This window comes from Pristis pectinata, chromosome 9, assembly GCF_009764475.1.
Source record: "Pristis pectinata isolate sPriPec2 chromosome 9, sPriPec2.1.pri, whole genome shotgun sequence".
Taxonomy (NCBI): domain Eukaryota; kingdom Metazoa; phylum Chordata; class Chondrichthyes; order Rhinopristiformes; family Pristidae; genus Pristis; species Pristis pectinata.
Window position 1 is genome coordinate 2,997,703 of NC_067413.1, and position 23,881 is coordinate 3,021,583.

The window sequence follows — 23,881 nt, forward strand, 5'->3', positions numbered from 1 at the left end:
GGGAGGAGAAAAAACCTATTCTAATCCCAATTTCCGGCCTTATCCCCATAGCCCTTGACACCCCGACTATTTAGATATCTATCTATCTCTTCCTTAAACACCCCAATGACCTGGCCTCCACTGCTGTACCTGGCAAGGAATTCCACAAATTAACCACCCTCTGGCTAAAGAAATTTCTCCTCATCTCTGTTTTGAAACTGTACCCTCTAATTCTAAGATAGTGCCCTCTGGTCCTGGACTCACCCACCAAGGGAAACAGCCTAGCCACATCTACTCTGTCCAGTCCTTTCAACATTTTAAATGTCTCTATGAGGTCCCCTCTCATTCTTCTGTACTCCAGTGAGTACAGTCCAAGAGCCGACAAATGCTCATCATATATAAGCCCTTTCATTCCGGGAATCATCCTCGTAAATCTCCTCTGAACCCTCTCCAACATCAGCACATCTTTCTTAAGATATGGGGCCCAAAACTGCACACAGTATTCCAAATGAGGCCTCACTAGTGCCCTGTAGAGCCTCATCAACACTTCCTTACTTTTATACACTATACCTCCCGAAATGAATGCCAACATAGCATTCGCTTTCTTTACCACCGACCCGACCTGGTGGTTAACCTTTAAGGTATCCTGCACGAGTACTCCCAAGTCCCTTTGTACTTCTGTACTTTGATCTCAGTGATAATAAACCTGATTCTGATAGAAAGCATCCTATCCGGGTGCATCACGGCTTGGTACGGCAACTGCTCTGCCCGGGACCTCAAGAAACTGCAGAGAGTTGTGGACACAGCCCAGCGCATCACGGACACCAGCCTCCCCTCCTTGGACTCTGTCTACACTTCTCGCTGCCTCGGTAAAGCAGCCAACATAATCAAAGACCCCACCCACGCTGGACATTCTCTCTTCTACCACCACCAGGCTCAAAGACAGTTTCTATCCTGCTGTTATAAAACTATTAAACGGTTTCCTAGTACGATAGGATGGATTTTTGACCTCACAATTTACCTCGTCATGGTCTTGCACCTTATTGTCTGCCTGCACTGCACTTCCTGTAACACTATATTCTACATTCTGTTATTGTTTTCCCTTGTACGACCTCAATGCACTGTTGTAATGAAGTGATCTGTATGGATGGCATGGAAATAAAAGTTTTTCCACTGTACCTCGGTACACGTTACAAGAATAAACTAATTTACCAATTTTCACCAGAAGACAGACCCCACTGCAGGGCTTCCCCACCACTGCTCCGTCACCTGCATTGTCTAGCCTCTAAAGAGGAATTCTGATCTGCTGCTCTCTGAGCTAGGGACTGGAGAACCAATCAGCAAGCACGGTAGAGAGGGGGGGGGGGGCAAAACTGGTGGGCTAAAAGTTAAAATACTGCAGACGGTGGAAGTCTGAAATAAACACAAAAATGCAGGAAAGTCTCAGCAGGTCAGGCAGTGTCTGTGAAGAGAGAAAGGGAGTTAACAATTCGGGTTGAAGACCAGATGGGGTTAGTGGAGGTGGGGGCGAGTTAGGGGAGTGATGGGGCATGGGGATATGGGTTAGCTATGTGATGGTGATATGGGGTGGAGGAGACTGGGGTAGGAGTGAGGGGAAAGGATGGGGTATGAGTGGAAGGGGTGGGGGTGCAGAAGAGCAAGAGGGTGGGTTTGAGAAGTGAAACCACAGTAGGACTTGTACAGTGAACGTTAGCATCCTGGGGAGCGGTGCAGAACAGAGGGACCTTGGAGTACAGGTACATGGTTCCCTGAAAGTGGCGTCACAGGTAGACAGGTCGGTGCAGAGGACTTCATCAGTCAGGGCATTGACTATAAAAGTTGGGAGGTGATGTTACAGTTGTCCAAGATGTTGGTATTATAGGAAGTTAAGTTGAAAAGAGTGCAAAGAAGATTTATGAGAAAGTGGCCAGGACTTGAGGGACTGAGTTCTAAGGAGAGGTTGGGCAGACTAGGATTTTATTCCTTGGAACATAGGAGAATGAGAGGTGACCTTACAGAGGTGTATTAAACCATGAGGGGCATAGATTACCCTGTCTTTTTCCGAAGGGAAGGGAACTAAATACTAGAGGGCACAGGTTTAAGGTGAGAGGGGAAAGATTTAAAGGGACTTGAGGCAACTACTTCACGCAGAGGGTGGCGGGTGTCTGGAACGAGCTGCCAGAGGAAGAGGTTGAGGCAGGTATAATAACATTTAAAAGACACTTAGACAGGTACATGGAGAGGAAGAGTTTAGAGGGATAAGGGCCAAACGCAGGCAAATAGGACTAGCTTGGTCGGCACCAATAACAAAACACCTTCACCTTCCCTCTGCCAGTGACACACTTGTTACACAGACAGATTCCTCAACAACTTCACACTTGCTCGCGTTGATGGCCTTTCATTGTCCAGATATCATTCCCACCAGAAACCTGCCTTGGATCCATCTCCGACTGACCATCAGTGAGACCAGCCTGTTAAAAACCTTAAAGTAACTGCACAATCACAGCGACATTATTCGGGCACAAAGTTAGACTGTGGCTCCTTCTGCTCCTTCAGAGTGGAGGCAACAAAGATCCTAGCACGATCTGAGGAATTCCTCTTGACGTCTTGAGGCCAATTTGGTACATTACCAAAGGTCCTTACAAATTTCTACAGATGTACGGTGGAGAGTATTCTGACTGGTTGCATCACTGCCTGGTATAGAGGCTCCAATGTACAGGATCGCAAGAGGCTGCAGAGGGTTGTAGACTCAGCCAGCTCCATCACGGGCACAATCCTCCCCACCATCGAGGACATCTTCAAGAGGCGATGCCTCAAGAAGGTGGCATCCATCACTAAGGACCCTCACCACCTAGGACATGCCCTCTTCTCATTACTACCATCAGGGATGAGGTACAGGAGCCTGAAGACCCACACTCAACGTTTCAGGAACAGCTTCTTCCCCTCCGCCATCAGATTTCTGAAGGGTCCACGAACGCATGAACACTACCTCATTATTCTTCTTTTGTTTGCAATATTTACTTATTTTTGTAACTTATAGTAATTTTATGTCTTGCACTGTACTGCTGCTGCAAAACAACAGATTTCATGTCAAACATCGGTGATAACAAACCTGATTCTGATTCCAATACCTGGACCGAAGGTGATTACCTATCACAACGCTGGAGCAGAAACTCACGGCACTTCCTACATTGCGCTGGCTTTGGGGTGTTCTGAAGGGAGGTGGAAAGTGCAGGAGTCCCTCCTCCCCTCCCCCACCCAAAAACAGCTGGAATGAAACTGGTATTGAAAAATGCCAACAGAGCAACCCAAATACAATAAGCTTAGGAGCTGTACAGCTCAGAAATGGCTCTCGTCCATCGTCGCCATGCCGACCTTTTTGCCCATCAACACGAATCCCATTCCCCACATTACGACCATACCCCTCTTTCCTTGCTTATTTAAGTGCCTGTCTAGATCCCTCTTAAATGTAGGGATTGTATCTGACTCTGCCACCTCCTCTGGCAGCACATTCCAGATATCAACCACTCTCTGTGAAAACTTACCCCTCAGATCCCCTTTAAAACTCCTCCCCTCACCTTAACCCTCTGCCCTCTTGTTTTTGTTGGAAAAAGATTCTGACCCTCATGATTTCATAAACCTTGATAAGATCACCCCTCAGCCTCCTTCGCTCCAGGGAAAACAGTCCCAGTCTGTCCAGTCTCTCCTTGTAACTCCAGCCCTCCAGTCCCGGCAACATCCTCGTGAATCTTTTCTGCACCCTCTCTGACTTAATCGCGTCCTTCCCATAGGGTGGTGACCAGAACGGCACACATTGGAAAGCTCGTTCAAAGAGCCAAAATAACGGGGAAAGAGCCTCCGTCCGGACCAGTCCATGAATGCTCAACATTATTCCCTTGGTATTTTCAAGAAAGGTAAGGCACAATGCAAGTAATACCAACCACTTCTTGTTTGTTGATGAGTACAATGCAGTTGGACAGTGCTCCGCTCGCGATTCTAGAGGACTCGGTGACATCCTTCAACTTCTGCAGTACTCGAGGAGATAGTCCTGCAACACAGCAAGTGAGCCGGAGATCTTTCTGTAAATGCTGCCACTTAATTTGATTGTACTCAGCTTCAAAACAGAACAACTCGCGTTTATATAGTCCCCTTCAACATGATACAACCTCCTGGAACACATAGCAGGCACTGACTGTCACATGTTCGAGACACGAGGACCAAAGCCTTGGCATCAGCGATAGATTTTACGCAGCAGCCTCAGTGAGGAACAGGATGAGGCCAAGTGGTTCCGGGAGGCTTTACAAGGGCCAGAATGTTGAAGGTCTGCCGAAATTAAACTCCAGGACGTGCAAGGTGCCAGACTTGGAAGACGGCAGTAAGCTCGGGGAGTTGTATGGGAAAAGAGACAGGCAGGGGCAAGGAACAGAGGGATTTTAAAATAAGGACTTCTGCAGCCGTCATTGATCGTTGTATTTGTACTTATTATTGCCATGTCCACTGTTCACTCTTTACTGTTTTTGCTCCACACAAAAAGCTCCAAGTTCCTAGGAGCGAGCATCGCCAATATCCTGTACTGGTCCAACCACGTAGATGCCAGGGCCAAGAAAGCTCACCAGTGCCTCTACTTCCTCAGGAGGCTAAAGAAATTTGGCATGTCCCTGTGGACCCTCATCAGTTTTTTTAATCAATGCACCATAGAAAGCACCTTATCCAGATGCATCACGGCTTGGTGTGGCAACTGCTCTGCCCAAGACCGCGAGAAACTGCAGAGAGCCGTGGACACATCAGGGAAACCAGCCTCCTCTCCATGGACTCTGTCTACACTTCTCACTGCCTCGGGAAAGCAGCCAGCATAATCAAAGACCCCTCCCACTCTCTCTTCTCCCCCCACCTATTGGGCAGAAGTTACAAATGTTGAAAGCACGTACCACCAGGCTCAAGGACAGCTTCTATCCCACTGTTATAAGACTATTGAACAGTCCACTGGTACGATAAGATGGACTCCTGACCTCACAATCTAACTCATTATGACCTTGCACCTTACTGTCCACCCGCACTGCACTTATTTTGTAACTATAACACTATATTCTGCATTCTGTTATTGTTTTCCCTTGTACTACCTCAATGCACTGATGTGATGAAATGACCTGCATGGATGGCATGCAAAACAAAGTTTTTCACTGTACCTCGGTACCTGTGACAATAATAAACCAATTTACCAATGTTACTCTGGGCTTCACGTGAACAAGGAATTTCATTGCACCCTGGTGTATATGACAATAAACTAAACTACACCTACATTCCCTCAACAATCTACCATGGGTGCTAATCTCAATCTTCCTCAGGTTTCAGCTCAATATTCATTCTTTACTCCCCCAACTCAACCATCCACGGGCCAATTTTCCCAGTCACACCAACCCTTTTCTCTGGATTTCTACACGTTAACAAAGAGAGAGACCTGGGGCTCCAAGCCCACGAATCCCTGATAGTGGCAGCATGGATGGATGGGGTGGTGAAGGAGGCACAGGGCTCACTTGCCTTCACAGACGGGAACATAAAGTACAAGGAGACACTACACTAGCAGTTACACTCCTCCTGTGGGGGGGGGGGGGGGGGGGGCTCTGAGGAACGCTGGGGAACAGAGAGATCGAGGGGTCCAAGCCCACAGTTCCTTGAAGCTGGCATCACAGGTAGGTAGGGTGGTGAAGAAGGCATGTGGCATGCTCACCTTCATAGGTTGCAGCACAGAATATAAAAGTTGGGACGTTATTTGCAACTTTACAAAACACTGGTGAGGTTGCTCCTGGAGTAATGTGAACAATTCTGATCACCAACTGCAGGAAGGGTGTGGTTGTGCTGGAGAGAGTGCAGAGGAGATACTTCAGGATATTGCCTGGATTGAAGGATTTATAGGCTGGGATTGTTTATCCCTGGAGTGAAGGAGGCTGAGGGATGGCCTGATAGAGGTTTATCAGATCATGAGGCATAGAGAGTGTCTTTTACCCCACATAAAGAGTGGTTGATATCTGGAATGTCAGTGAATCAGATGCAATCATTACATTTAAGAGACATTTAAGTAGACAAGGATACGGTCCTAACGCGGGCAAATGGGATTAGTGTAGATAGGTGTGCACGTGATGGGCCAAAGGGCCTGTGTCTGTGCTGTACGACTCCATGACTTTGCCTCAATCATAAATGATCAACTTTTCCTTCAATTTCCTTCTCAACACAACTCTCCTACTTTCCCAGAGCCCACCTCCCACCCGTTCCAAGCTTCCAGTTCATCCCCCAATCCTTCCCCCCCCAACCTTCCCCTTCCACACCCATTTAAAGGGCTTTGAAGATTCACTCTACTCAAGCACCACAATATAAACAAAACTCCTTGCCCCTCCTCAAACTAAGTTCCCAATCAATCCTCGAAACAATTTACAAGGGAAAAAAAATCTTCTAGGCTGTTAAAATTCATGGAATGGAATAAAGGAATCCACTGAAGACCAAGCCTCGTAACAATTACTTGCAGCAAGCTTAGTGGAATCAAAAACATTGGCTTAATTAGAACATAGAACAGTACAGCACAGGAACAGGCCCTTTGGCCCACAATGCTGTGCCGAACTAATTAATCTAGTAATTAAAAGCCTCACTAAACTAATCCCTTCTGCCTACACAATGTCCATCTCCCTCCATTCTCTGCACATTCATGTGCCTGTCTAAGAGCCTCTGTCGTAACTGCCTCCATCACCACACAACCAGAGTTTTATAAAGCTGCAACATAACTTCCTGTCTCTTGAACTCAATGCCTCGATTAACAAAGGCAAGTATGCTGTACACCTTCTTACTACCCTATCTACCTGTGCAGCCACTTTCAGAGAGCTATGGACTTGAACCCCAAGATCCCCCTGCACATCAATTAATGCTTTCAACAGGAATAAAAAATCTTGGAAATCAGTGGAGAATAAAATTTAATTGTATTTTAAAATGGACGTGGAAACTTTAGAAAGGGTGTAGAGGAGATTTACCAGGATGCTACCTAGATTGGAGAGCATGTCTTATGAGGATAGGTTGAGTGAGCTGGGGCTTTTCTCTTTGAAGAGGAGGAGAATGAGAGATGACATGATAGAGGTGTACAAGATGATAAGAGGCATAGATCGAGTGGACAGTGAGAGAATTTTTCCCAGGGCGACAATGGCTAACACGAGGGGACATAATCTTAAGGTGATTGGAGGAAGGTATAAGGGGGATGTCAGGGGTAAGTGTTTTTTTTAGACAGAGTGGTGGGGGTGTGGAACATGCTGACAGGGGTGCTGGTAGAGGCAAATTCATTAGGGTAATTTAAAAGACTCTTAGATAGGCACATGGATGACAGAAAAATGGGGGGCTATGTGGGAGGGAAGGGTTAGATTGATCTTAGAGTAGGCTAAAAGGCTGGCACAATGTTGTGGGCTGAGGGGCCTGTACTGTGCTGTAATGTTCTATGTTCTATTTTTAAAATTACAAACTCCCACAAAGCATCCTGACAGACTGCGGCGCATGCTCAAACCAAGTATGTTTAACACACGGCATTACAAGTCTAGGTAGAGCACACAGCTCTCACTTCAAGATTAGTCCTTAATTAGTTTATCCCTTCAGATCGTGGAAGCACCTTTATCCTGGGCTTTAAGATTTTCACGTTTACATCACCATTCAAATTAGTTTTAGGACAGTGGATGATTTAGCTGCAGGAGGAGGGGGAACTATCTTCTTGGAAGATGCGACTGGGATCCTTATCTCAAGTGAATTACTGGAATCACTGGCACAGAAAGAAGTCCCAGCTGGCTCACACTGGGTCATCTCCAGCCCTGCCCTCTCCACTGGCCCAGAGAGCAGCTGCAGGTCAGTGGGCTCCACTCCCTCCTCTGAGGCAGAAGGAAATCCCTCTCCGAAAACAGAGGCTGACCCATTCACCGCAATGCTGAGGGAGTGCTGTACAGTTGGAGGGGTCATCTTCCACACTCTCCTCCGTCAGCAATACCTGCATTTCTTCAAATGGTCCCATGAGGTCTTTGCATCTACTTTGTGTCTTGACAGAGAGCTGGAAGAGTGGGGCTAATTGAATGATAGAACGTAGAACAGTACAAGAACAGGACCTTTGGCCCACGATGTTGTGCTCAACTAATTAAGGTAATGACACCTACTTAAACTAATCACATGGTCCATCTCCTTCCATTCTCTGCACATTCATGTGCCTATCTGAGAGGCTCTTAAACATCTCTATCATTTTGCCTCCACCAGCACCCCTGGCAGTACATTCCAGGCACCCACCACTGTGTAAAAAAAAACCTGCCCCACACATCTCCTTTGAACTTTCCCCCACTCACCTGAAATGTATGTCCTCTAGTATTAGAAGGAAAAAAGTAACAGCTGTCTACTCTCTATGCCTCTCGTAATTTTATAAACCTCTATCAAGTCTCCCCTCAGCGTCCGCCGCCCCAGAGAAAACAACCCAAGTTTGTCCAACCTCCCCTCATAGCACATGCCCTCTAATCCAGGCAGCATCCTGGTGAACCTCTTCTGCACCCTCTCCAAAGCCTCCACATCCTTCCTGTAATGGGGTGACCAGCGTTAAATACAATACTCCAGATGCAGCCTAACAGAGTTTTACAAAGCTACAACACAACTTCCCGACTCCTGAACTCGACTAATGAAGGCACACATGCCGTACACCTCCTTTACCACCCTATCAACCTGTGCAGTCACTTTCAGGGAGCTATGGACTTGGATCTCTCAAAGAGACACCACGACACAAAGGGCTGAGTGGGCTTTTTCTGTGCTGCATGATTCCATGAGGCTGTTGAAAGGAAACACACAGGTCGCCCATCTCCAGATGTCAGTCACCCTACTCATTAGCTATCAGGAGAGGTTGAGCAAACTTGGATTGCTGTCTCTGGATATAGGAGGCTGAGGAGAGACCTGCTAGAGGCTGATAAAATTACGAGAGGCATTGATAGGGTGGAACATCAGTCTTTTTCCTGGGGTAGAAATGTCAAATACTAGAGGGCATGCATTTAAGGAGAGAGAGGGCAAGTTTAAAGGAGATGTGTGGGCCAAGTATTTTTTTTAAACACAGAGTGGTGGGTGCCTGGAACGGGCTGCCAGGGGTGGTGATGGAGGCAGATACGACAGTGACAAGCGACATTTAAGAGGCATTGAGACAGACACATGAACAGGCAGGGAATGGAGGGATATGGATCACGTGCAGGCAGATGGGATTGGTTTAAATTGGCATCACGGTCAGCAGAGACATGGTGGGCCGAAGGGCCTGTTCCCGTGCTGTCCCGTTTTACGTTCTAACACTACAGTGTGGGTGGTCCACGTAAATCCCTGGCTGAGGAGCAGTCCATGTCAATGGTACCCACCATGAGACCAGAGCTGAGAGAGCTGTGCTGTGGTGAGGTCCTCCTTGGTACAGAGACAACACACAACCAACACCTCAACACCAAAGAGAAGAACAGTCACACACCATCATTGGGTCTCAGTCCTAGAACTGTTGGCTCATTGACCCCATTCCAAGGGATCCAACTGTGCACGATGGGTCATAGAACACTACAGCACAGTACAGGCCCTTTGGCCCACGATGTTGTGCTGACATTTTATCCTACTCTAAGATCTGTCTAACCTTTCCCTCTCACATAGCCCTCCATTTCTCTATCATTCATGTGTCTAAGAGTCTCTTAAATGCCCCTAATGTATCTGCCCCCACCACCTCTGCCGGCAGTGCGTTCCACACACCCACCACTCTCTGTGTAAAAAACTTACCCCTGACATCCCCCTTATACCTTCCTCCAATCACCTTAAAATTAGGCCCCCTCGTGTTAGCCATTGTCACCCTGGGAAAAAGTCTCTGACTTGAGGTATTAAAAACAAAATTATAATCACTGGGTCTAGGTTGGGTTTGGATTGGATTTTAATTTCATATGCAGCGGATCTGTTCACTAGAAGCACTGCAGCAATGGTACCTTCTTCCCCACCTCCTGAGGGGCAACTAGGGATGAGCGATAAATGCTGGCACCATCAGCAATGGCCACAGCCCAGCATGGCATGGACTGCTCCTCAGCCAGGGATTTACGTGGACCACCCACACTGTAGTGTTAGAACATAGAATGGGACAGCACGGGAACAGCCCAGCGGCACGGTAGCGTAGCGGTTAGCGCGACGCTATTACAGCGCCAGCGATTGGGGTTCGATTCCCGTCGCTGTCTGTAAGGAGTTTGTACGTTCTCCCCGTGCCTGCGTGGGTTTCCTCCGGGTGCTCCGGTCTCCTCCCACTTTCCAAAGACGTACGGGTAGGTTAATTTGGGTTTAAAATGGACTCATTGGCCGGAAGGGCCTGTTACCACGCTGTAAATAAAATTTAAATTTAAAGTGAACACACCAAGTCTCCGCCATCCACAGACTTGTGAAGTCGGGGCTGGGGTCAGAAATGGGGGTAGGTTTGTGGTGGGGGACAGGAACACTGGGGGTCAGGAACAAAGGCAGGCGTAAGGTCAGAGACAGGGTCTGGAGTGCTTGTAGTTTGCCTTGGCAAGCTGAAACTTCCATGGAAGTCGGTGGGTGCACAGAGGGGTTGACCACTGTACCTCACTGTGGCAGCAGCCCGAGTCATTTTATTAACTGTGTGAAGTCCATGCCCCAATAGATTGTGGATAATGAGCTCCTTATTAATTACAAAAACCTTTTACTTCACCAGAACTGGAATCTGCAAATTAAGTTACGGTTTGAGTATTATGGTGCAATTAAAAAAAATGAAGTACAGCAAAATATAAACTGCTGGAGGGACTCAGCGGGTCGAGCAGCGTCTGTGGAGGCAGAGGGATGGTCGATGTTTCAGATTGAGACCCTGTATCAAATCTCGAACTGAAACATCAACCATCCATTTCCATCCACAGATGCTGCCTGACCCGTTGAGTTCCTCCAGCAGGTTGCTTTTTTTGCTCCAGGTTCCAGCGTCTAAAGTCTCCTGTGTCTTCTAAAAGTCTAAGTGTAGTGAAGAACATCGTTACCTTTTGTAGCCTCCAGACCACCAACCAAGCTCAGCAAGTTGGAAACTTCCTTCTCAAGCTTCTGTTGGCAGGTTTGCACCGTCTGTGGGTAGAAGATGGAAAGAACATCGGTGAACAACCTCTCTTCTGCTGGACACCGATACACTGCCTGTGAAATAAACAGCACTTGCTACCAAGTTTGTCAGTCTAGCAGATGAGGTAGTATACTTGCCTGAATGACGTGTGGGTTCAAGTCTCCGCTTGAGAGACTTTAGCAGAAAATCTAGGTCATAGAAATAGCACGCTATAAAAAATGTGTACAGAGCTTTACCTTCTTTTAAAAGTTCAAATCTAATGTATTATTTTTAACTTGGAATGATTCTTCCAACTGATGGAGTGAGTGCAGGGAGAATATTTTCTCTTACAGGGGAAAGTGTAACGGGAGGCTTTCGATGTAAGGAAATCACCACAAAAACCAACAGGAATTCAGAAGAAATTCATTTCCTGCATCACAGTTTGGTTTGGAATTACAGAGGGATCTCAATCAGCTGGGCAAGTGGGCCGAGGAACGGGAAATGGAGTTTAAGTAGGATAAGTGCAAGGTGTTTCATTTTGGGAAGACAAATCAGGGTAGAACATTCACAGTGAACAGTAGGGCCCTGGGGAGTGGTGTTGAACAGAGGGACCTCAGAGTACAAGTACATGGTTCACTAAAAGTGGCGTCAGAGGTAGACAGGGTGGTGAAGGTGGCCTTTGGCACGTTGGCCTTCATCAGTCAGGGTATTGAGTATAGCAGTTGGGATGTTATGTTGCAGTTGTACAGGATATTGGTGAGGCTGCATTTGGAGTATTGTGTTCAGCTTTGGTCACCCTGCTACAGGGAAGATGTCATTAAGCTGTAAAGAGTGCAGCGGGGACTTAAGATGATGTTGCCCAGACTCGAGGGCCTGAGTTATGGAGAGAGGTTGAGCAGGTTGGGACTTTATTCATTGGAGCGTAGGAAACCGAGGGGTGATATTATAGAGGTGTATAAAATCATGAGGGGCATAGACAGGGCGAATGTGCTCAGTCTTTTTCCCAGGGTCGGAGAATCAAGAACTAGAGGGCATAGTTTTAAGACGAGGTGGGAGAGATTTAATAGGAACCTGAGGGGCAACTTTTTCACCTGAAGAGTGGTGAGTATATGGAACGAGCTGCCAGGGGAAGTGGTTGAGGCAGGTACATCAACAACATTAAAGACACTTGGACAGGTCCGTGGATAGGAAAGGTTTAGAGAGATATGGGCAAATGGGACTGGCTTAGATGGGAACGGATGGGCTGAAGGGCCTGTTTACACGCCGTATGACTCTATGGCACTCTGGATCCTCTTTGAATCCTCCTCACACCCCCACCTTCTCATATCAGTGGTACAGGACCTTTCACGACCTCCCGAAGTTTAAACTCTGGTCACTGTTGGTGTGTGTCGCAGGACTGCACCGACAAACAATCTGCTGGAGGAACTCAGCAGGTCGAGCAGCATCTGTGACGAGGGGAGGCACGCGGGGAAGGGAACTTGTTCGCATTTTGGGTCAAAACCCGGCATCGGGGCTGAGAGTTGGGAGGGGAGATGGCTGGGATAAGAGAGGGGGAGGGGTGACACAGGGGCTAGAGGTGATTGGTGGACTGTTGAAGGATTACAGACAGATCGAGAGAGGTAGGGGAGGGGTAGGGGTGGAGTTGGGAGACAGCTGCTGGTGGGTGGTAAGCAGGAACACAAAGGCTAACCACTTGCCATCCATGATCTGAGCACCATCTACAAGTCAGGAGTGTGTCAGGTAAAGCCAAGGTGAGTTATTGTCACGTGCACAAGTACAGTGAGGTGCAGGTACAATGAAAAATTTGCACATAGGTACAGACAACACACAGAACATAAATTACATGACATGGTAATGTAACGGTCAGCGTGACGCTATTACAGCACCAGCGACCCGGGTTCAATTCCCCCCGCTGTCTGTAAGGAGTCTGTACGTTCTCCCGTGTCTGCGTGGGTTTCCTCCGGGTGCTCCGGTTTCCTCCCACATTCCAAAGACATACAGGTTAGGAAGTTGTGGGCGTGCTATGTTGGCGCCGGAAGCGTGGCGACACTTGCGGGCTGCCCCCCAGAACGCTCTACGCAAAAGATGCTTTTCACTGTGTGTTTCGATGTACATGTGACTAATAAATATCAATATATCTCCACATAAATTATACAAGACAGTGAAGAAATCTTCACTTGCCTGGTTGAGTGCAGCCCCAAAACACTCAACACCACCCAGGACAACACAGTCCAGTCGATTGTACCCCATCCACCACAAAATGCACTCCACCTGCTTGTCCAGACTACTCCAACACCACCTCCCAAACCCACTCCCTGCAGGTTCCTCTCCAAGTCACACACCATCCCAACTTGGAAGTATATCACTGTTCCTACGTCATCACTGGGTCTCCCTCCTCAACAGGACTGTGGGAGCACCCTCACCAGAAGGACTGCAGCGGTTCGAGGCAGCAGGTTTACCTGGTCTTGCCAGATCTTGGAAATGAATTAGGAACAAAAAAATAAGACAATCCTCAGAGAGTATCTGAAGGAAATTCCACATGGTTTCTGTATGATCTGTCACATACCTGACTAGCCATAACAATTCACTATAACATTGGCTGCTTAGCTCTTTCGCCAGTGCAAGAAACATTGATCTCTTGAAGCTGGAGCAACTATTTATCTGTGTCACCTTGAGACACAGGTCACTGGGACAACAAAACTGCTGACCCTGTAGTTTAGACAAAAATGTCTCAATTTCATCCAAGTGGCTGTGAAAAGCTTATTTCGACCAAGAGCATGCTTAACCCTGATTTAGTAGTCACAGAATCTAGAACATAGAACATTACAGTACAGGCCCTTCGGCCCACGATGTTGCGCCGACATTTTATCCTGCTCTAAGATCTATCTAACCCTTCCTCCCGCAGAACCCTCCATTTCTCTATCATTCATGTGTCTATCTGAGGATCTAAAAGTCCCTAATGTATCTGCCCCCACAATCTCTGCCAGCAGTGCGTTCCACACACCCACCACTGTAAAAACAAACTTACCCCTGACATCCCCCTTATATCTTCCTCTAATCACCTTAAAATTATGTCCCCTCGTGTTAGCTATTTTCACCCTGGGAAAAAGTCTCTGTCCACTCGATCTATGCCTCTTATCATCTTGTACACCTCTATCAAGCCATCTCTCATCCTCCTTCTCTCCAAAGAGAAAAGCCCTAGCTCACTCAACCTATCCTCATAAGACATGCTCTCCAATCCAGGCAGCATCCTGGTAAATCTCCTCTGCACCCTCTCTAAATCCTCCACATCCTTCCAAAGGGCCTGTTTTCGTGCTGTTTGACTCTGTGACTCAAAGTCAGAAATATTTGTATTTCATTTCATTTACACCTCGATTACAGAGCCAGAAGACAGGAAGATTTTTTTGTCTTGCACACTGGGTGAAGAGATCTGGAACACAAACTTACTTCAGGTTGGTTTCTTCAGAGTCATTTCCGACATTGACGGATCGTACATGCAAATCCAGCAGTGCTAGGAACACTCAGCAGACTGGGCCACATCCGTGGAGAGAGGTACAAAGTTAACTTGCAACACGAAACGCTGACTCTGCTTCTCTCTCCACAGACGCTGCCTGACCTGCTGAGTGTTTCCAGCGTTTTCTGTTTTTATTTCAGATTTCCAGCATCTGCAGGTTTTTGATTTTCATGCAAACCAAACCTCTTGCCTTTGCTGCAAGAGGGTTGTGGGTGTGGTACATGAGTAAGGAGGTCTTTGTGAACCTGTGCAGGACTGAAGTCTCACCCGAGCCTCACATCCAGTTTTGTCTCCTTATACCGGGAAGCGTACACTTCTGTTGGACACAAGTATAATCTCACAGGACGAATTACACAAAAGGTAGCATTGACCCATGCAGAGAGATTGAGAAAGAAAGGGAGAATAAAAGCTGATCTTATTGAAAGGTGGAAGATTAGAATGTGGAAGGAGCAAAGAAGATGTTTTATAGAACATAGAACAGTACAACACAGGATCAGGCCCTTCGGCCCACAATGCCTGTGCCAAACATGAAAAAACTTTTCCCCCCTCTCACCTTAAAGCTATGCCCTCTAGTATTTGACATCTCTACCCTGGGAAAACAACTCTGTCTACCCTATCTATGCCTCTCATAAGACAGAGCCCAGGGAGTGTAATTTCAGAATGAGTAGTTGGCCAACCAGGACAAGATGAGGAGGAATTTCTTCTTGGATAAAGGAGGTGGATCTTTGTAATTCCCTCTTACAGAAGTCATTGCTGAGCAGCCATCAGGATCAAGGCTGTGAACATCTTTCCTGTCATGAACTTTTTTGAACAAGAGTAGTTGGAATCATTGATGCACAAGGTCGGCTGATGGTGTGAAGATTATACTGATTTTTTTCCCCTAACTCATTTGCAGGATCTCTGGGTGTTACTGGCAAGGAGAGCATTTATTGACCATCCCTTATTGCCCCTGACGAAGAGGGGCGTGAGCTGCTGCAGTTTCTCTGGAGAAGGTGCTCCCACAGTGCTGTTGGGGAGGGAGTTCCAGGATTTAGACCCAGGAATGGTGATATATTTCCCAGTCAGGATGGTGGGTGACTTGGAGGGGAACCTGCAGGTGGTGGTGATCCCTGAACCCATTGCCCTTGCCTTTGTGATCGAGGTTGCAGGTTCAGGAGGTGCTGTTGGAGTAGCCTAGATAAGCAACTGCAATGCATTTTGCAGATGGTGCACACCGCAGCCACTGTGCACTGGTGACGGAGGGAGGGAGCGTTAGGGGTACCAATCAAGCGGTGTCCTTTGTCCTGGATGGTGTTGAACCTCCCCCACCTCCAGATTCTTACAAAAGCGAGGAAGGGAAACGGCAGATTATTAGGAGAAAAGCACAATGGAACCAGAGCAGGTGTTGCTAAAGCCTTTTGCAAACACCGACAGCTGTGGCAACATGTTGTAACTGGAGAATTTAGTTTCAGCCAGTCGAACCGTTCAGTTCAAACACTTTGATCTGGGGATATTTTCATCTTGGCTTAAACATTGTTCATCTGTATTTGTGTAGGGAAACTGTTTTCAAACCTGTGCGTGGCTGGGTTCCTGAAGCAGCTGCAGGGACAAATTGTCCCCAATTCCAACTGAGCCTGTTCCACCGTTCAACAGGACCATGGCCAATCTTTTACTTCAGTATTATTTTCCAACAACTACCCCCACATCTCTCAATTCCTTTAACAACTAGCAATTGTTCTCTGGTTCAAATGAACATCAGAGGCTCCTCACCTCCTCCCATCTAGCCCATCCTCACCGGACGTGGCTTCAGGAAGGCCAAGAGTATCGTCAGGGATACCTGCCCCCCATGGCCATTCCGTTTTCTCTCTTCTGGGAGAAGATACAGGAGCTTGAAAGCCCGGACGTCCGGACTCAGGAACAGCTTCTTCCCCACTGCTGTCAGACTCCTGAACCAGTCACCTCTCTCACACCCCCTTCCGGGTGGTGCTGCCACGTTCTCAGCCTCCTCCCTCTCTCGGTTATTCCGTTATTGTCACTTTACCGTCTCTTTCGGCACTACCTCAGTTTGCACTGCAATCTTTGCCCCATTCTGGTGCTTTGTGCTCAATGCTGTGTTTATTATTACCACGTACATAGAACAGTACAGCACAATACAGGCCCTTCGGCCCTCAATGTTGTGCTGAGCTTTAAACCTCACCAAAGACTATCTCACCCCTTCCTCCCACATATCCCTCTATTTTAAATTCCTCCATATGCTTATCTAGTAATCTCTTGAACCTGACCAACATACCTGCCTCCACCACCGTCCCAGGCAGCGCATTCCATGCCCCAACCACTCTCTGGGTAAAAAACCTCCTTCTGATATCTCCCTTGAACTTCCAACCCATTACTTTAAAGCCATGCCCTCTTGTATTGTACACTCTTTACTCTGTGAGCATCGCACCGACAATGAAATTCATTGCACCCTGGTGTATGGGACTATAAACTGTTCTAATCTAATGTGACTGAGCCTCTGCAGCCTCTGGTGACTCACCGTCTCTGAGTGAAGAAACTTCTCCTCTCGGTCCCGAGTGACCTACCCCTTGTTCTGAGACTACGATGCCTGGTCCCAGACTGCTCAGCAGGGCAAACATGTTCCCATCACGTGGCCCGTGGAGCCACTTAATAATTGTTGTTAAGTTTCAATTAGACCACTTCTCACTTTGGAACTCCCTCCCCGACAGCACTGTGAGAGCACCTTCACCAGAGGGACTGCAGCGGTTCGAAGCGGTAGCTCAACCTGGTGAGACCAAGCTCAGGCCGGACGATCGCTTGGCCGAGCTCCTGCACTCTGTCCGCCATGGCCATCTGGAGCTCCCGTTGCCAGCCAATTCCCCTCCCCATTCCCACACCGACCTGTCTGTCCTCGGTCTCCTCCACTGCCAGGGTGAGGCCAAACACGAACGCAAGCACAGTAGTGTAGTGCTTAGCACAACACTATTACAGCGCCAGCGACCTGGGTTCAATTTCAGCCGCTGTCTGTAAGGAGTTTGTATGTTCTCCCCGTGTCTGCGTGGGTTTCCTCCGGGTGCTCCGGTTTCCTCCCACCTTCCAAAGACGAACGGGTTAGGAAGTTGTGGGCATGCTATGTTGGTGCCGGAAGCGTGGCGACACTTGCGGGCTGCCCCCAGAACACTCCACACAAAGGTGCATTTCACTGTGTGTTTCAATGTACACGTGACTAATAAAGATCTCCTCTTCTTCAGAGGAACAGCCCCTCATATTCCCCCCCGGGCAGTCTACACCCCAACAGCATGAACATTGAATTCTCCAACTTCAGGGAACCTGCTCCCCCTCTGTCCCTTTCCTCTCTCCTCCTGATCTCCCCAGTTCCTCCGACACCCCCCCCACCCCCATCACCGTTTCCTCCCCCCCCCCCCACCCACGCCATCTGCCCACCGCCCACACACCCCTCCCACTGGGTCCCCTCCCCCCCACTGTTCCCACCTGCCCTCCCCTATCAGATGTACAGTTGTACAGCACAGAAACAGGCCCTTCGGCCCACCCTGACCACCACTGCCCTTCTACACTTATCGTACATTAATTCCATCTCCCTCTCTGCCCTGTTCATTCAGGTACCTGTCCAGATGCCTCTTAAACGTTGTTCCTGTTCCTGCCTCCACCTCCTCCTCTGGCAGCTCATTCCAGACACCAACTACTGTGTGTGTGAAACATTTACCCCTCAGGTCCCCTTTAAAGCTCCTCCCTCTCATTTTAAACCTATGCCCTCTAGTTGTAGACACCCCTACCATGGGAAACAGACACTGACTATGTACACCTCTCATAATTTTACACACCTCTATCAGGCCACCCCTCAGCCTCCTTCTCTCCAGGGAGAAAGTCCCAGCCCATCCAGTCTCTCCTTATAACTCGAGCCCTCCAGTCCCAGCAACATCTTTTCTGCACCATCTCCAGCCTAATCACATCCTTCCTCTAGCGTGGTGACCAGAACTGCCCTTTTCACCCTCACCAATTTTTAATCGATGCACCACAGAAAGCACCCTATCCAGATGCATCACGGCAACTGCTCTGCCCATGATCACAAGAAACTGCAGAGTTGAGGACACAGCCCAGCGCATCACGGAAACCAGCCTCCCCTCCATGGACTCTGTCTACAGTTCTCGCTGCCTCGGTAAAGCAGCCAACATAATCAAAGACCCCACCCACCCCAGACATTCTCTCTTCTCCCCTCTCCCATCAGGCAGAAGATACAAAAGCCTGAAAGCATGAACCACCAGGCTCAAGGACAGCTTCTATCCCACTGTTAAGACTATTGAACAGTCCCCTAGTACGATAAAATGGACTCTTGACCTCACAATCTACCTCGTTATGACCTTGCACCTTATTGTCTGCCTGCACTGCACTTTCTCTGTAACTGTAACACTTTATTCTGCATTCTGTTATTGTTTTCCCTTGTACTACCTCACTGCACTGATGTGATGAAATGATCTGTACGGATGGCATGCAAGTTTTCCACTGGACCTTGGTACATGTGACAATAATAGGCCAATTTACCAGTATGACAGTGTTCCAGAGAATTGACAACCCTGCTTCTCTCCACTGTGCCAGTGCAGCTGCCCACTAGAGGGAGACAGTGAGCAGATCACAGCAGCACAATGCAGAAAGCAGCCCAGATTAGCCGGCTCCCTGCTGACGTTTACCCGAAAATGGTGCTGCACAGAGGTGATTCCAGGTCAGCCGCATGATTCAGCGTGCTGCCTCACGACCTCCCAACCCACATCCATCTGCAACGCTGCAGAGAGATCTAAATCGAGGGACACACAAGAAATTCTGCAGCTGCTGGATGTAACTGAAGCAACACACAAAAAGTGCTGGGGGAACTCGGCAGGTCAGGCAGCGTCCGTGGAGGGAAATAAACAGTCGACGTTTCGGGCCGAGACCCTTCATCAGGACCGGAAAGGAAGAGGGCAGAAGCCAGAAGCCAGAATAAGAAGGTGGGGGGAGCGGGAGGAGCACAGGCTGGCAGGGGAGAGGTAAGTCCAGGTGAGGGGGGAAGGTAGGTGGGTGGGGGGGGGGGGGGGGGGGGGGGGAGAAGATGTAATAAGCTGAGAGGTGATGGGTAGAAGAGGCAAAGGGCTGGAGGAGGAGGAATCCAGTAGGAGAGGGCAGTGGACCATGGAATAAAGGATGGGGGAGGGGAGGGGAGGAGATGGGCAGCTCATCAAGGCAGGGGAAGGGAGCTACAGGATAAGGGAAGACAAAGGATTGGGGGGGGGGGGGGGAGAAGAAAAGGGAAGGGTGGGGTTACCAGAAGTTGGGGAAATCGGTGCTGAGGCCGTCAGGTTGGAGACTCCCAAGGTGGAACATGAGGTGTTGTTCCTCCAGCCTGCGTCTGGCCTCAACGTGGCCGTAGAGGAGGCCGTGGACAGACGTGTCAGTGTGGGAGTGGGAAGTGGAAATCGAGGGATCTGGGGCTCGCCGGCAGGGCAAGCATTTCTTGCCCCTCTCCCAACATCCTCGATGCTAAGTTCGTCAGCCATTGCTGCCCTTCTGGTGAAGGCGCTCCCACAGTGACCAGTTCAAAGGTCGCGTTGTTGAGCCTGGAGTCACACACAGGCCAAACAAAAATCTGCCAATCACAGGGTCAGCGTTACTGTGGTAAAGAGGTGGGCATATGGTAGAAAAATTGGCTGTGTGGGCGAGCGGGGAGAGAGGATACAGGCGAAGACACAAGAGAGGGCAGCTGCTGGGATCCGGAGCAAGACTAAAACGAGCTGCTGGGGGAACTCAGCGGGTCAGGCAGCGTCCGTGGGGGGAAACGGACAATCGACGTCTCGGGTCGAGACCCTTCATCTGGGCTGGTCGCACAGATGGTCCGGTCTGCTGGGCAGAAAGATGGCCAATGAGGGTTAATCCAGGGCAGGGAGAGATGGCACATGTGGGGAGGTGACACAAGGTAAGGGAACAGGCAGTGAATGGGGAGACATTGAGCGGTGTGGAGAAACAGGGGGATCTGGAACGTACATCTCCGGCCCCTCAGAGGTGGCAGGACAGGTAGATAAGGAGATTAAAATGGAACCTGGGATACTTCCTTTTATTAGCCAAGGCATTGAACACAAGAGCAGAGAAGTTATGCTGGGACTATGAACAGCACTAGTGAGGCCACAACTGGTTAGTGCTCTGGTCACCACAGTCAGAATCTTTCTCCCAGGGTAGAATTGTCAAGTATTAGAGGACATGCATTTAAGTTGAGAGGGGGAAAGTTCAAAGGAGATGTGCGGGGCAAGTTTTGTTTTAACTGAGTGGTGGGTGCCTGGAACGGGCTGCCAGGGGTGGGGGTGGAGGCAGATACGACAGTGGGGTTTAAGAGGCTGTTAGGCAGACACATGAATACGCAGGGAATGGAGGGACGTAGATCATGTATAGTCACAGAGTCGTACAGCATGGAAACAGGCCCTTCACTGCCCATCAAGCCTATCAATACTAACCCCACTTGCCTGCATTAATTCCATATGATGCCCTGCTCATTCAAGTACCTGTCCAGATGCCTCTTAAATGTCTCCTCCACCACCTCCTCTTTTGCATACTACATTCCAGATACAGTGGTATGCAACAGTATGGGCACCCCTGGTCAAAATTTCTGTTACTGTGAATAGTTGAGTAGAAGATGAACTGATCTCCAAAAGTCATAAAGATGAAACATTCTTTCCAACATTTTAAGCAAGATTAGTGAATTATTTTTGATTTGTACGATTTTAGAGTGAAAAAAGGAGAGGAGCACCATGCAAAGTTTGGGCACCCCAAGAGATTTGAGCTCTCAGATAACTTTTCCCAAGGTCTCAGACCTTCATTAGCTTGTTAGGGCTACGGCTTGTTCACAGTCATCGTTAGGAAAGGCCAGGTGATGCAAATTTCAAAGCTTTAGAAATACCCTGACTCCTCAAACCTTGTCCCAACAATCAGCAGCCATGGGCTCCTCTAAGCAGCTGCCTAGCACTCTGAAAATTAAAACAAATGATGCCCACAAAGCAGGAGAAGGCTATAAGAAGATAGCAAAGTGTTTTCAGGTAGCCGTTTCCTCAGTTCGTAATGTAATTAAGAAACGGCAGTTAACAGGAACGGTGGAGGTCAAGTTGAGGTCTGGAAGACCAAGACAACTTTCCAAGAGAACTGCTCGTAGGATTGCTAGAAAGGCAAATGAAAACCCCCGTTTGAGTGCAAAAGACCTTCAGGAAGATTTAGCAGACTCTGGAGAGGTGGTGCACTGTTCTACTGTGCAGCGACACCTGCACAAATATGACCTTCATGGAAGAGTCATCAGAAGAAAACCTTTCCTGCGTCCTCACCACAAAATTCAGCGTCAGAAGTTTGCAAAGGAACATCTAAACAAGCCTGATGCATTTTAGAAACAAATCCTGTGAACTGACGAAGTTAAAATAGAACTTTTTGGCCGCAATGAGCAAAGGTATGTTTGGAGAAAAAAGGGGTGCAGAATTTCATGAAAAGAACACCTCTCCAACTGTTAAGCACGGGGGTGGATCGATCATGCTTTGGGCTTGTGTTGCAGCCAGTGGCACAGGGAACGTTTCACTGGTAGAGGGAAGAATGAATTCAATTAAATACCTGCAAATTCTGGAAGCAAACATCACACCGTCTGTAGAAATGCTGAAGATGAAAAGAGGATGGCTTCTACAACAGGATAACGATCCTAAACACACCTCAAAATCCACAATGGACTACCTCAAGAGGCACAAGCTGAAGGTTTTGCCATGGCCCTCACAGTCTCCCGACCTAAACATCATCGAAAATCTGTGGACAGACCTCAAAAGAGCAGTGCGTGCAAGACGGCCCAAGAATCTCACAGAACTAGAAGCCTTTTGCAAGGAAGAATGGGCAAAAATCCCCCAAACAAGAATTGAAAGACTCTTAGCTGGCTACAGAAAGCATTGACAAGCCGTGATACTTGCCAAAGGGGGTGTTACTAAGTACTGACCATGCAGGGTGCCCAAACTTTTGCTTCAGGCCCTTTTCCTTTTTTGTTATTTTGAAACTGTAAAGGATGGAAATAAAAAAGTAATCTTGCTTAAAATATTAAAGAAATGTGTCATCTTTAACTTTATGCTTTTTGGAAATCAGGTCATCTTTTACTCGCTTAGCTATTCACAGTAACAGAAATTTTGACCGGGGTGCCCAAACTTTTGCATGCCACTGTACTCCTTGTGAGAGAGAGGTGCTCCTCAGATCTCCTTTAAACTTCCTCCCGCTCACTTTAAACCCATGCCCTCTAGCTTTAGACACCCCTACCATGGGAAACACCCTGGGTATTTACCATATCTATGCCTCTCATTATTTTTAAGTGACCTCTCAGCCTCCTTTGCTCCAGGGAAAAATGACCCAATCTATCCAACCTTGCCCAATAACTCAAGCCCTCCAATCCAGGCAACATCTTTTCTACATCCTCTCCAGACTAATCACATTCTTCCTGTAGTGTGTCCCCTCTGAACCTGCTCTGCTCCGCTCCGGGGAGAACAGACCCAGCCTCTCTGGTCTCTCCTCATAACTAGAGTGCTCCATTCCAGGCAACATCGTAGGTCATTGGAGCTGCAAGGTAACAGCACCAACCACTGTGCCACTCCTTAACGTTGGTGAGGCCACACTCGGAGCCCTGTGCACAGTTTTGGCCACCCTGTTATAGGAAAGACATCTTTAAGCTGGACAGAGCTCAGAGAAGATTTACGAGGATGTTGCCAGGACTCGAGGGCCTGAGTTATAGGGAGAGGTTGGCCAGGCTAGGACTTCATTCGTTGGAGCATCAGAGATTGAGGGGTGATCTTATAGAGGTATATAAGATCATGAGGGACATAGATAGAACATTACAGCACAGAACAGGACCTTCGGCCCACCATGTTGTGCTGACATTTTATCCTGCTCTAAGATCTATCTAACCCTTCCCTCCCACATAGCCCCCTATTTTTCTATCATTCATATGGCTATCTAAGAGTCTCATAAATGTCCCTAATGTATCTGCCCCCACAACCTCTGCCGGCAGTGTGTTCCACGCACCCACCACTCTCTGTGTAGGGTGAATGCACAAAGTCTTCTTCCCAGGGAAGGGGAACTAAAATTTAGAAGGCATAGGTTTAGGGTGAGAGATGAAAGATTTAAAAAGGGACTTTTTCCAGGCAGAGGGTGGTCCGTACATGGAACGAGCTGCCAGAGAAAAAAAGTGGTTGAGGCAGGTACATTAACATCGTTTAAAAGACACTTGGACCGGTACATGGATAGGGAAGGTTCAGAGGGATATGGGCCAAACGTGGACA

General features: G+C 48.2%; 1 protein-coding gene across 4 annotated transcripts in view; it reads right to left on the reverse strand.

Moving 5' to 3' along the window:
* Positions 1-23,881, reverse strand: part of LOC127574547 (oxysterol-binding protein-related protein 1-like) — a 212,593-nt gene that overhangs the window by 134,210 nt on the left and 54,502 nt on the right. For all 4 annotated transcript variants that reach the window (XM_052023612.1, XM_052023613.1, XM_052023614.1 and 1 more), the window contains 2 exons: positions 11,016-11,097; positions 3,921-4,027 (listed from right to left, as the gene is read on the reverse strand). In XM_052023612.1, the coding sequence (XP_051879572.1) occupies positions 3,921-4,027; positions 11,016-11,097 (189 nt within the window). The remainder of the gene's footprint in view (positions 1-3,920; positions 4,028-11,015; positions 11,098-23,881) is intronic.